This window comes from Mobula birostris, chromosome 2 (assembly GCF_030028105.1).
Source record: "Mobula birostris isolate sMobBir1 chromosome 2, sMobBir1.hap1, whole genome shotgun sequence".
NCBI classification, from domain to species: Eukaryota; Metazoa; Chordata; class Chondrichthyes; order Myliobatiformes; family Myliobatidae; genus Mobula; species Mobula birostris.
This window is the reverse complement of record NC_092371.1, coordinates 226,802,047-226,816,325: the sequence shown is the minus strand read 5'-3', so window position 1 is coordinate 226,816,325 and position 14,279 is coordinate 226,802,047. Positions and strand designations below refer to the sequence as shown.

Here is a 14,279-nt window from a genome sequence, read left to right as displayed (position 1 = left end):
GAAAACAAAGGAGTAAGTTGAATTGGCAGTTTAAGACTGGTAGGTAGCACACAGGTTAATCATTTACTATTATCAATGAAGTTGGAAATATGACATTTTGTCTCTTCGAGCACATCCTTGATTATAAAGTAGCCGGATCCCAAGCAATGTCATATTTTCAAGTTTACTGATAATAATAACAGAATTAGGATTGTGAGTGTAGACGAACAAGTGAGAGATTCCAAGAACATATGGACAATCTAATTGTGTGGGAATATAATGTAATATCATCCAGTTTGGTGCACAAAACAAAGAGTGGAGTATTTGTCAAGTACATGGGTAGCGTTCAAAGTGACACTTGTCTATAAATAAATCACCAAAGTCAAACTACATTTATTGTGAAAGTATATATACTACATACAACCTTGAGATTCATCTCCTTACAGGCAGCCACAAAACAAAGAAACCCAATAGAACCCATTTAAAAAAGACCGTTAAACTTCCAATGTGCAGAAAAAAAGACAAATCGTGCAAACAACTGAAGTTTGCGAAAGTGAATCCATGGCCACAAAGTCAGTCATCAATGTAGTCTTAATCCAGCACAGAGATGAGTAAACCTCGCAAAGCATTGAGCTGAACTGGCCCTGACACCCGCATCTTTTCAATCTAGCCCGGCTCTTAAATCGTCCACAATTTGGGCCATTCCTGGCTCTGAGGCCAGAGGCCCGAGCCCTTCCCCTGCTACCTTGATTCACCCCTTGCACGCTTCACTCTAACCATATAGCACCTTTGAGACTTTAGTTTACGCCACAAAAATGCCAGATCATACAGGCTGTACAAATACTTAACTTCAAGAGGGAAGTTACAGGCTATTGATTGCAGTGATCATTTACCAGGAAAAAGATGTGATTAATACAATAATCAGTATTTTTCTTTGATTTGTTTCCTGCCAGCAAGCTTCACCAGTGCCATTTTAAATCATCTAATGTTAAGGTGCGGCAAGCAATTAGGAAGAGATTTGGTATGTTAGCCTTTATCTTGAGTAACTTGAAGGAGTAGGGAAACATTTGTGCAATTGTAAAGGGCTTGATAAAAACCATACCTGGTTGTATAAAAAGTATGATGGTCTTACGAAAGAAAGGATGTACTTCCATTGAGCAACTGCAGTGAAGTTTCATTGGACTCATTCCAGAGATCTCAGATTTGCCACATAGGGGGAGATTGAATAGACTGGGAATTGTTCTTCCTATTTGGAAAGATGAGAGGATACTTAATCAAAACTTAGAAAAATCTTCAAGGGTTTAACACAAGGAGATTATTTCTCCTGGCTGAGGAGTCAAGGTCAAGGGTACTGTGCAACTAAAGCCATAAAGATGATGATAAACCTTTTGAATTGTTTACTCTGGTTGACTCTGGAATCTCAGTCATTTCTGTTTAGAACTGAGATTACTGGGCATTTATGAAATAAAGACACGTGGGCTTGATGTTTGAAAATGGTACTTGGGTGAAAGACCATGGTCTTGATGAATGATGCAACAAACCTGAAGGGTTGTATGACTGTTGCTACTCCTGCTTCTTGTGTTTCCTGTTAAGACTACAGTTCTGTCCAATACATCCTTTCCGGGCATTGATGGAACGTACAAGAGTCACTGCCTCAAGAAGGCAGCATTCATCACTAAAGAGCCCCACAATATTTCAGGAAGCACTTGATGCATTTTTTTGTGTGCAGTCCATTTAAAAATAGGCAGTGAGTCAGAGCTTTTGCATAATATAAAAGCGCTTAACTGAAGTTCTTGGTTAAGTTTCTCTACAAGTAAACAATAACTAATTATTTTGTTTGTGAATTGAATCACAAGGTATTGTCATTACAGGAATTTTCCACGTCGACGACAAGGAACCTTGCAACCCGCACAGCTTAGCTGCAGAGCACTGGAAGAAAATAAACATCAGCATTTGAATATCCTGCCATGGAGACTAAAGAGTTGAGAAAAGAGAGAAGACCAAGTTACTTTGCCAGGTGAAATATTTCATATTTACTTGTACACTGGGTCATCTGCTTTCACAATACCATTTATTATTATTGCAAAGGATTTAAAATGTTAAGAATGAATACCTACAGATCAAGCATGCTCAGGTATGACTGTTTGGAACACAGACTGGAAGCTGGAAATACTTGTTGACTATTGCCTAGACTCTGGAATAAGCATTTACAAACCAGACTGTTTGGATGCAATAAGAAGTTTATTTTGAGAAAGGAAAATAATATTTAGGGACAAATGTGTCATGTCAATTTGTGGAGGAAATAAGTTTCTAATATTTTAGGCTGAACCTAGTGTTGGAGATTGCAAGAATTTATAGAAATTTACATGTTCATTCGTCTGTCCTACTAAATGTGCCTTAGCCACAATTTAGAATCTGTATACATGATAGGTACATTTTACTTTGTTTTGATTTTCCCCCTGCTAATATAACATCTTTGGGTACAGTTGTTTGTCTGTTTTCTGATTCTACACATTCATTTCTGGGCTCTTGTCCATGAGGAATTAGGTTTGAGTTCTGGAATCTTATATTGATGTTGATGCATCAGGTATTTGAAGAACTGAATAGAATAGATGGGTGGAAGCTAATCCTGAGACCTTGTACAATATTGTAGCAGCAATGGGTCTGGTTTATGCATGAAAGTAAAAGCATCTGGGGGGGGACTTCCGGGTCATCAAGGGAATGGCGGCGTAAGGAAAAGGTCTCTCGACAAAAAAGAAGGTAAACTGCCCCATAATCGAATTTAGACAAATACTTAATATTGCATAACTATATTAATAAAAGGGGCAAGGATGATGTCTAAGAACAAGATTAAGGAGTCCGCTCCGAAGGCTGATAAACATAAAGAGATGCAGCAAGGCGACGGGCCTAGCTCCCCCATGGCAAGCCAGGACGGAGATAATGAGGGGGAATCGGTGACTCTGTCCTTGATTCTCGGAGAGATTCGCGAGTTCCGACAAGATAACAGCAAACAGCTGGAAGATATTAAAGGAGAAATAGTAAAAACTAACTCGCGGATAGATGAAGCCGAAGCGAGGATTGTTGGAATTGAAGAGAAGCTACAAAACGCAGAGGAGGTGATAGCAGAAATGCTGAAGCTGCAAGACCAGCTCCAGTGGAAACTAATAGATAAAGAAGGCCGCTCGAGAAGGGAAAATGTGAGGATTTACGGAGTTCCCGAAGGAACTGAAGGTAAACCCGGATTGATGATTCCCTTCGTGGAGAAGCTACTTAGAGAGAACCTTGATATACTGGCCGCAAAAGACCTACAGATAGAAAGGGCTCACCGCGCGTTGGCACCACAGCCTCCAGCAGGCGCCCAGCCCAGATCGATTCTGGTCAGATTTCTCAGTTACAGAACGAAGGAAGAGGTGCTTAAAAGGGCATGGCAAAAGAAAGGTTTCATGTGGAACAACTGTAAAATCAGTTTAGACCACGACTACGCACCGGGGATTCTTGCCAGACGGAAGGAATATACGGAAACACGGAGAGTCCTGAAGGAAAACAACATCAAATTCCAGAATCCAGCTCGGCTGAGAGTCTTTTACGACGAAGGGACAAAAACTTACGCTACGGTGGAGGAGGCAATGTTGGACTTGGCGGACTGGGGACTACCTATTAAAGTTATCACCCAACCGGAGTCGCTACTGGAGAGGATTCGGCAGAAGTCGTGGCAGTTAGTGGGGCGAGGATGCTCCACTCGAACCAGAGTGTCAAACTACAAGGAAAAGCTGCAAATATTCAGACGCGAATGTACAGAGAACACAGATTAATTGAGAGAAATGACTGAAAAGAGTAAATCGGACTTGAAGGTAAAATGAAAACTGGTAACTGAAAATAAACTAGACAGAATAACTTGAATGATAGCAATATGGTCGACACATAAATAGGAGAAAATTCTCTATGATTATTCAAACTGCTGAGGGCCCTCTAACAGGGTGAAGATAGAGGTTATCCCTCTGAACTGAGGCGGGTCGGTGCTCAGGCCTCACTGTGGGAAGTCGGGAAAATTTTTCAAATGTTGCACGTTCAAAAATGTCTAGGGTGTGGTTATATGTCTTGGTTTACTGTTGAGAAGGGATTGCTTACTGTTTGGTTAGAAAAGGAGAGTGTTTTTTTTCTACTAGAGAAAAATGCAAACTGAATTGGTAAAAATAATTTCCTATAATGTTAATGGGGTTTTGAATCCAATTAAAAGAAATATGATTATGTCTAAATTGAAAAAAGAGAGGGCACAAATAGCTTTCCTCCAGGAAACACATATGAGCCAATCTGAACATGGAAAATTAAAAAGAATGGGCTTTAAGCATGTATTTTATTCATCATATAAATTGAGTCACAAAAGAGGGGTAGCTACTTTAATATCAAGTACTCTTAATTATGAACATATTTCAGAGACTAGAGACAAAGAAGGACGGTTCGTAAAAATCACAGGAAGAATAGAAGGTACAGAAATAACATTGCTGAATGTTTATGCTCCTCCAGGTTGTGAATGGTCATTTTATAGACACACTTTTGACCTAATGGTCAGTTCTCAAGGGGTAGTAATTTGTGGAGGGGATTTTAATATTAGATTAAATCCTATATTAGATTCTTCAAGAATAGTTACTCAGAATAAACCTCTGACTCGGAAAGTGAATTCATTGGTGGAGGAGTTGGGAATTATAGATGTCTGGAGGGAATTACACCCTACTAGTAAAGATTATACATATTACTCTTTCCCTCATTCAGCCTATTCAAGGATAGACTATTTCTTTATCTTTAATACAGATAGACTCAGGATAAAAAAAACTGTAATATTGCAGCAATTGATCTGTCGGATCATAGCCCAGCCTCTATGTCTCTAATTCTGGAAAGGAAAATGAGGAAAACACTACGGAGGCTAAACTCACATATACTCAATAACCCGAAAGTAATGGAGAGATTAAGGGGAGAAATCAAAGAATATCTAGACCTTAATGACACGGGAGAAACATCACCAGTGATCTTATGGGATACATTGAAAGCTGTACTGAGAGGGAAAATTATTTCCATTACCACTCACATGAAAAAAATCAATGCACAAAAATTAGCAGACCTTCAAGGAAAATTAAAACAACTTCAAGTTGTAGATAGCAACAAAAGTACTTCAAATCGAAAGCAGGAAATTAGGAAATTGCAAAGTGAAATTGACGATATTTATACATTGGAAACTCAAAGAAATTTTCTTTACCTGAGACAAAAGAATTATGAAGTAGGAGGTAAATCAGCTAGATTATTAGCATATAAATTACGAAAACAACAAGCAGACAATACAATTCATAAAATAAAGAATCCAAAGACAAAGCTTGTGGAGAGTACAATAGGGAAAATTCAAGAGGGTTTTGAAACATATTATCGAGAGCTGTACTCCCAACCCCGGGCCCCCAATGAGCCCTATATAGACAGTGTATTGAATTTTTTAGATCTACCTAAACTTACAGATTTACTAAATGAAAGTTTATTAGAACCAGTAACTGTCAAAGAACTGAACGTGGCCATCTCTAGGTTAAAGGCTGGAAAGTCCCCAGGTTCTGATGGGTTTACCTCCGAGTGGTACAAGTCCCTGAAGACACAGTTAGCCCCATTACTACTTAACACCTTTAATTGGATCTTGCAGAGGGGAGAAACTCCACCTTCCTGGAGAGAAGCAATTATTTCAGTTATTCCTAAAGAGGGTAAAGATAAACTAGAATGTGGCAATTATCGGCCAGTTAGTGTTCTTAATTTAGATTACAAACTATTTACATCTATATATTAGCACACAGATTGGAAAAGCTTTTACCTGGCCTAATCCATTTAGACCAGACTGGATTTATTCAACAAAGACAAACACAGGACAACATAAGGAGAACTCTGCACATATTAGAACAGGTTAATAAGAACGAGACAGAGACAATGGTAGTAGGATTGGACGCTGAGAAAGCTTTTGATTCGGTTAGTTGGGCATTCCTATACAGAGTGTTAGGAAGATTCGGCTTTCAAGAAACGTTTATTAAAGTAATTCAGACTCTATATGACAGCCCTACAGCCCGAATTAAGATAAATGGGGACCTCTCTGACTCCTTCATCTTAGAGAGAGGCACTAGACAGGGATGCCCAATTTCTCCTCTCCTTTTTGCGCTATATATTGAACTGCTTGCCCAGCTAATAAGACAGAGCGAAATCGTAAAAGGTATCAAGGTGGCAGGGATTGAACAGAAAGTGGCATTATTCGCAGATGATGTTTTGGTCTATCTGAGTGAACCAGAAAAATCATTTATAGGATTGTTTACACTGTTGGATGACTTTGGGAAAATATCAGGTTATAAAATAAATGTAAAGAAAACGCAGGTTATGTCCTTAAATTATACACCATCCAAAAAGTTGCAGGATACATATGATCTTAAGTGGGAAGCTAAATCATTAAAATATTTAGGAATAACCCTGCCAAAGGATCTTTCAACACTGTCACAGGTAAATTACGGGCCATTAATCTCAGAGATAAAAGCAGATATGCATAGATGGAATCTTATCCCCTTTTTAAGTTTAAATTCAAGGATAAATACTATAAAAATGAATATTCTTCCTCGGTTATTGTATCTTTTCCGTACTTTACCGGTGGAGGTGGATGATAATCAATTCAGGGAATGGGACAAATGGATTTCCCGCTTCATTTGGCAAGGAAAGAAACCTAGAATTCGATATTAACACCTTACAGTTAGGGAAGGAAGGAGGAGGTATGGTTCTTCCTTGCCTGAGAAATTATTTTTATGCCTCACAGATAACCCCTCTGTTATATTGGTGTAATAGGGGATATAAAGCTAGATGGAAGGAAGTAGAATTTGGATTAGTTGACAGTTTTCCTCTTCAGGCCTCAATAGCTGACAAAGGATTGATGGCCCAGTTGGAAAAATTTAAAAACGCTTGGATAAATCTTACATTAAAAGTATGGCAGAAGGTGGTTAATTCATGTGGAATTAATAACATGTTAAAACTCTTTAGATGGTGTGCATATGATACTGAATTCCTTTCCAACAGAGGAGATAAAAGATTTGAGTTATGGATAAAGAAAGGTCTTACAACCTACCTCTCATTTATAGATAAAAGAGTATTACAAAGTTTCCAAATCCTGCAGGACAAACATGGCCTAGAACATAATGACTTTTTTAGGTACCTTCAAGTACGAAACTATGTTAACCAGAGTTGTAGATATACAGACCTATCAACAGTAGAATTAGAATTTTTCAAGATTCTGAATTCGGCTTGCAGTTCAATACCTAGTAAATCAGTTTCTCGATTATATAATGCACTCTCCCATGCTAAAAATGTAAATACACTGTATATTAAAGAGAAGTGGGAGAAAGAAGCGGGGTTGGTACTTTCAGAGGAGGCTTGGGGGAAAATCTGCAGCTTTCAATGGTCCTCGACTAATTCTTTGACTTGGAGAGAACATTGTTGGAAAAACATTATAAGATACTTCAAGACCCCATATCAGGAAAAATATAAAGATACAAATGTGATGTGTTGGAGAAGGTGCGGCTCCAAGGAGGCAAGTCATTTTCATATTTTTTGGGATTGCCCTAAATTAAGTCTATTTTGGGAAGGTATTCATAGAACATTAGTTAAGGTACTTAGGTCCCAGATACCTCTGAACTTTGAGACGCTCTATTTGGGGCATGTATTGTTTCTTGAACAGAAGGAAGATATAAAGTTGCTGCAGGCCCTCTTAGCGGCAAGTAAGAAATCAATCACTAGAAAATGGCTAAATCCAATACCACCTACATTAGAAGATTGGCACGAAATTATCTTGAAAATATTTAAAATGGAAAAGTTGACTTACTCCCTGAGAACTCAAAAAGAAAACTTTTATCAAATCTGGAATAAATGGATTGAATATATAACCCCAATGCGAGCAGACTTTAGATGACTCTCCTAGTGATTTATACTGCTCTTCTCATCAACACAGTACTATTGCTAACGTAAGCACCCCTAGTCTAAATGTTTGTTTTTTTTTGTTTTCTTTTGGAAAATAGAGAATTAACACAAGTAAAGGGAAAGATTTGGGAAAGGGATAAAAAAATGAAAAAATTAAGTAAATACGTACATAGGGATTGGATAATTATGTCTGTGGGCAGGAGCAAGCATGAACAAATTAGGATATAAACACCTACAATGGTTGATACATAGGCTTATATACAACATTTTGGACCAGTGGAAATGGTCCAGAAGGGTTATATGGAAACTATTATTACCATTTTTCTTAACAACTAATTCCATTACTTAGCCTCTAATAGGTTAGATTTACCACAGTACATAATTATCTATTTAAATGTTTATTTTCCTTTTATATCATCTCAATGTGTACTTAAGAATGTATAAATAATTGTAGTTTTATACATATAAAAAAATGGAAAAGGTTATATGTGTGAAAAAAGTACATGATATTTGTGAATTCCTTATCCAAATAAAAATAAAATTAAAAAAAAGAAAAATTTGTTGTTCTGCAATTGCAGTACAGAACAAACATAAGATTACTACAAATTACAAAATAAATAAATAATGCAAAAAAAAAAAGTAAAAGCATCTGGAATATGCCATATTGCCCCCAATCCTAAATTTTAATACTAATCTTTTTTTAAAACCAATCTATGCTTAATGTAATTGACAACATGACAGATCTCTGCAGCCATGAAGAAGGTAGATCGCTGTTGGGGAATGGGGTTTGTGACAGAAAATAAAGAAAGTGTCTTTCTCAACTACTGATTCAGACTTTCTCAACAGATCCAAGATGTTGGAGAAATGGTATAGTTTATATTAGATGGCAAAGAAGCAAGTGAGATGGTCGTGAGGCCATCTTGACTATTTTCAACTTGCATATATGTCCTGATGTGTGTTTGCATGCCCAAGTCCAAACTGCCCGAGGTATTTATTGGATAAGGTTTGCTTTTAGAATCTCTCCGTTTTTAAATAATTGGTTATACTGTTCCAAAGTTGCATATTCTAGTTGACCAAAGCCATGAATTTTATTCTCTTATCCATTTCAATGCTTCTTGAAACATAAAGATAAAACTACGAAATATTTAAGAATTTTTCTATGTAACTTAATATTAGACCATACTTTCTCTAAATTACCCTCTGCCAAAGCATTTTATCGCTTAAGAGAAAAAAATGGGAAGAAATCATTGTGTGATAATTGAATTAATCACTTACTAGTTTAGTGATTTATAAATATTCTCTTTAGCATTCATCAAAATTTGAAAATCTTTATTTAGCTGAACTGCTTAAATAACTTGGTGAAGCAACATGGTTTGAACAATTGCAATGTTTCCATCTTATCGTTTTGTGTTGTCAGAGCCAAATTCACAGGAAAACAAAAATGTACTTAGGAGTACAAGTGGTGGTCAGGCTTTTTAGCACTAGTAGCATTTAGTCTTGCTTTTCATTCGCAGGTAAACACACAAGGTGAAAAAAAAAGCAAGAAAGGAAATATCAGACGTAATGAATGCATGTATAGAAAAATTGAAATGTGATGAGAGTAAATAGAAATAGATTTTGTAGATTTAGGAAATCCAGAGTTACGCTCACAAAACGCTGGAGAAACTCAGCAGGTCAGGCAGCAACTGTGGTAAGGAATAAAGAGTCGGTGTTTCAGGCCTAGAACCTTAATCAGAAATAAATGCTACATTACTATTTTCATGTTGTGGTGGTACATCATTTTGCTGTATATCGTAATATTAGGGTTTTTTTCTTTTTTGAATAGTTGCCTTCGTAGAATTTGGACTCTGGAAGAAAATTATGCTGCCGAACTACTAATTCAGACTTTGCTTTGAGTTGGTCGTGACATGTGTGTTTAGTAGCATTTCTGAATCTGTTTTAAGCAACCCAGTCACATGGGGTTAGATTATTATGATTAATTTAAACTGAAGTATTAAACTGATAACAATAACAGAGGGGATGATTAAGTAAGTTTCAGTAAAAAGTGCAGTCATAAGTTCATTTCAAATCTAGTTTAATATCTGGATTTGTTATTTATTTTTTATTTAGAGATACAGCACGGAACAGGCCCTTCCAATGAGCTGCACCACCCAGCAACCCACCAAGTTAATACAAGCCTAATCACAGGACAATTTATAATGCCCAATTTACCTACTAACTGATACATCTTTGGACTGTAGGAGGAAGCCGGAGCACCTGGAAGAAACCCAGGGGTTTAAAAAAAAGATATATTTTACCATAGCCATATAGGAATTTGGTTCACAAGATGTAATGTCAAGAAATGAGTATTGAAGGAAGATGATGAATAGTGGCTCTACGTTTTTAACTAAGTTTATTTTGTATTATAGTGGTATGCTACAGATGTCCTTACCATTTATATTTTGTGTATTCTCTGCGTAATAAAATCTACATCAATTGATCTCGCATGAACTCTGTTCTGGCACCTACCTCTCTCTCAGATACCTAGAGTGAGAGTGTGCATTGAATCAACTTTAAAATGAGTCATTGCTTATCACTGTCATTAGTGAAGAGCCAATAACATAAGGTACGCTCATTGGAGTGAATGTGAGCATTGACACGTTTAGCAATATTTTTGATGCAGATTTTTGTCATTTAGTAAAAGTATTTTTCCCTCTGCTTGAATGATGTAATGTGTCAGCAGTCTGCTGTGCTGTGAAATGGTGTCAGCTTGTAGTCAATGTCAGAACAAAATGAAACCTTTACATCTAAATAATGTGCAATTGGACAGCATAACTTCTGAAGAATGAAGGTTTCATATAGATTAGGAGAACATTGTATCTACTTACCTCTATTGGGTTCCAATTTTGACCTGTTGAATAGGTAGGATTATTTTGTAAAGCATTCAATTCTTATAATTATGGCATAGGTTTTTTTCCAACTCTTGCATTAGTAAAATATTATAAATAGAAAATAGCTGAAGTAGATCAGTTGGGCCTTCAGTCTTGTTCTGCTGTCCAGTATGATTATACAAATTTCGGCTTTTTCTTCAGTGCCTTTGGAGTTAAGAAATTTATCTGTCTCCTTAAAGAATATTCAGTGTCTTACCTCTACAGAGTTCCTACGGTTGTCATAGCCACAAGAAGTAGTGGGTTAAAGCTTCCAATAGTTTAGTGACCAAGCTCGGCAGAACAGTTTCTACTAACAGGAGAAGGGGAAAAGGCTACTGGCACCTTAAAACCAGTTGCTTTGGGCAGATGGGCTCATCAGCCATGGTTGGCAGCTCATCTTGGAAAAGAAAATATCTGGTATTAAACCTCTGCTGCTTTGTGGCTATACCCGGTAATGGCGAAGGCTTTGGGAGTAAATCCTGAGGCAAGTCCACAGCTGGAGACCCTACGTTGAGTTCAGTGCTGACTGGCAAATCCTGCAATGTCGCTGGTGCTAAGCTAACGGTCTCTGCTGTTTCTTTGGATTCATCAGCTGCATGCGCAGGGGAAGCCTACTGCATGGGCAACAGTTTGCTCTCCATATTGTAGTGCTCTGGCTCGTCTATACAGCAGGTATGCAACATCCATATTTGGCCCTGATCAATGCAAGGCCTACGACCTCTACAGATCTCTGTGATAGAAAGATTCACCAGTCTCTGAATTTAAAAAAAAATCTTTTGTTGTCTCAGTCCTAAATCTCTTATCTGGTAACCTGAGACACTAACTTGCGAAAGACACTGCAGTCAGGCAAAACATCATCCCACATTCAGAACACAAGATATCTGCAGATGTCAGCAATCCAGACCAACATCCACAAAAAGCTGGTGGAACTTATCAGGTCAGACGGCATTATGAACGTGAATAAACAGTCGACGTTTCTGGCTGAGACCTTCTTCAGGACTGGAAAGGAAGGCAGAAGATACCAGAATAAAATGTGTGGAAAGAGAAAGGAGGGCAATCCAGAAGGTGGTGAGAAAGGTAAAGGGTGGAGAAGAAGGAATTTGATAGAAGAGGAGAGTGACACATGGGAGAAAGGGAAGGAAAAGGGGACCCAGGGGGAGGTGATAGGCTGGTGAGGAGAAGCGAGATGAAGCCAGAATGGGGAATAAAGAAGAGGGAAAAAGAAAAAAGAAAAAAATCACTAGAAAGAGAAATCAATGTTCATGCTTCAGTTTGGAAGAGTATAAGGTCTCTCTCACCCTGAGAGTGGCTAGGAGGGAGATTAGTGGGGAGGAATGAATGGACAAGGGAATCATGGAGGGAGTGATCCCTGCAGAAATTGGACTGGGGTGGCTGTAAAGATGTATTTGATGGTTGGATACTGTTGAAGATGGTGGAAGTTGCAAAGTGTGTTGTGTTAGATATGGAAGTTCATGGAGTAGTAATTGAGGATGAGAAACTCTGTTGCTGTTAAGGCAGCAGGAAGATGGGGTGAGTGCAGACATCTGGGAAATGGAGGAGATGTGGGTGAGAGCAGTGTCAGTGGTGGAGGAAGAGAAACCCCGTTCTTTGGAGGCAAAGAGATATCCTCCTCCTTCGCCTTCCCCATCCAACCCATCATTCTCAGCATCTTCTGCCATCTTCATCATGATTATACTGCCAAACACCTCTTTACTTCTCCCTACTCTCCACTCTCTGCAGGGATCACTCCCCCTGTGACTGCCTTGTTGGTTCGTCCCTCCGCACCAATCTCCCTCCTGATACATATCCCTGCAGGTGACAGAGATGCTCCACATGCCCATTCACCTCCTTTCAGGGCCCCAAACAGTACTTTCAGGTGAGGCAACCCATCACCTGCAGATTTGTTGGGGTCATATATCGTATCTGGTGCTCCCAATTCAGCCCCCTCTACATTAGTGAGACTCGACGTAAACTGGGGGACCGCTTTGTCGAGCACTTTCACTCCCTCTGCCAAAAATGGTATTTCCCAATGACTAACCATTTAAGTTTTCATATCCCATACCCATTCTGAATGCTGGTCCATGGCTTACTCTTCCGCCATGATGAGGCCACTCTTAAGGTGAAGGAGAAACACATCGTATTCTATCTAAGTAACCTCCAATTTTGTGGCATGAATCTTGATTTCTCCTTCCACTAATTTTTTTCTTTATTTTTCTTTTCCCCTCCTCCTTCCTTCCTTCTTTCATTCCCCACTTGGCCTCTTACCTCTTCTCCTCACCTGACCATCACCTCCCCCTGGTTCCCCTCTTCCTTCCCTTTCTCCCATGGTCCACTCTTCTCTCCTATCAGATTCCTCGTTCTCCAGCCCTTTACCTTTCCCACCCACCTGGCTTCACCTATCACCTTCCAGCTTGTCTTCCTTTCCCCTCCCCCCATCTTTTTATTCTGGCATCTTCCCCCTTTCTTTTCTGATGAAGGGTCTCGGCTTGAAACATCGATTGTCTATTCACTTTCATTGATGCTGCCCTAGATTTGGCTGTAACTGTATTGTCATCAAATTACAAAGATTGCTCCAGTTTGCCCATTTTAAAAACATCTACAAATTTGCTTGTTCTACTGATTTTGTCAGGATTGCTAACTGGGTTCGTTTTTTTCCCTTCAGTTTGTGTAGTTTTTTGTGTAATTTTTTTTGGTTTTAAAATTAACCTGTTTCCTCTGTTTTTCATTTATGCTCAAATGTATCAAGCGTTAACCTGGACAATCATTCATGGATTCCAGTTGCCCTTTGGGCCCTTTCCTAAGTTTTTATGTACAGGTTTGAATATTAAATAAAATCATAATATAAATAGTCATAGTCATACTTTATTGATCCTGGGGGAAATTGGTTTTTCGTTGCAGTTGCACCATAAATAATAAATAGTAATAAAATGATAAATAATTAAATAGTAGTATGTAAATTATGCCAGGAAATAAGTCCAGGACCAGCCTATTGGCTCAGGGTGCCTGACCCTCCAAGGGAGGAGTTGTAAAGTTTGATGGCCACAGGCAGGAATGACTTCCTGTGACGCTCTGTGTTGCATCTCGATGGAACGGGTCTCTGGCTGAATGTACTCCTGTGCCCACCCAGTACATTATGTAGTGGATGGGAGACATTGACCAAGATGGCATGCGACTTAGACAGCATCCTCTTTTCAGACACCACTGTGAGAGAGTCCAGTTCCATCCCCACAACATCGCTGGCCTTACGAATGAACGTACAGTAACATACGAATGAACATACAATAACAACATACAGTAAATACCCCTGAGCTTCATTTGTGCATTTCTCAGAGCAATTACGATATCTAATTACGACCAAGAACAGTAATTGTGGATTTCACCCTGTTGCTTTTTAAGAACTTTATTCAGAGTCAAGCA

The 14,279-nt window shown here is 38.6% G+C and overlaps 1 protein-coding gene across 3 annotated transcripts in view; it reads left to right on the top strand.

Annotated features, from left to right (window-relative positions):
* The window catches only part of LOC140194113 (nuclear receptor coactivator 7-like), a 121,582-nt gene that overhangs the window by 14,543 nt on the left and 92,760 nt on the right, over positions 1 to 14,279 (top strand). For 2 of the 3 annotated variants that reach the window (XM_072251565.1, XM_072251567.1), the window contains exon 2: positions 1,851 to 1,996. In XM_072251565.1, the coding sequence (XP_072107666.1) occupies positions 1,947 to 1,996 (50 nt within the window). In that variant the 5' untranslated portion in view covers positions 1,851 to 1,946. Of the gene's footprint in view, positions 1 to 1,835; positions 1,997 to 14,279 lie in introns of all 3 variants that reach the window. The other variant, XM_072251566.1, reaches the window with a different exon arrangement.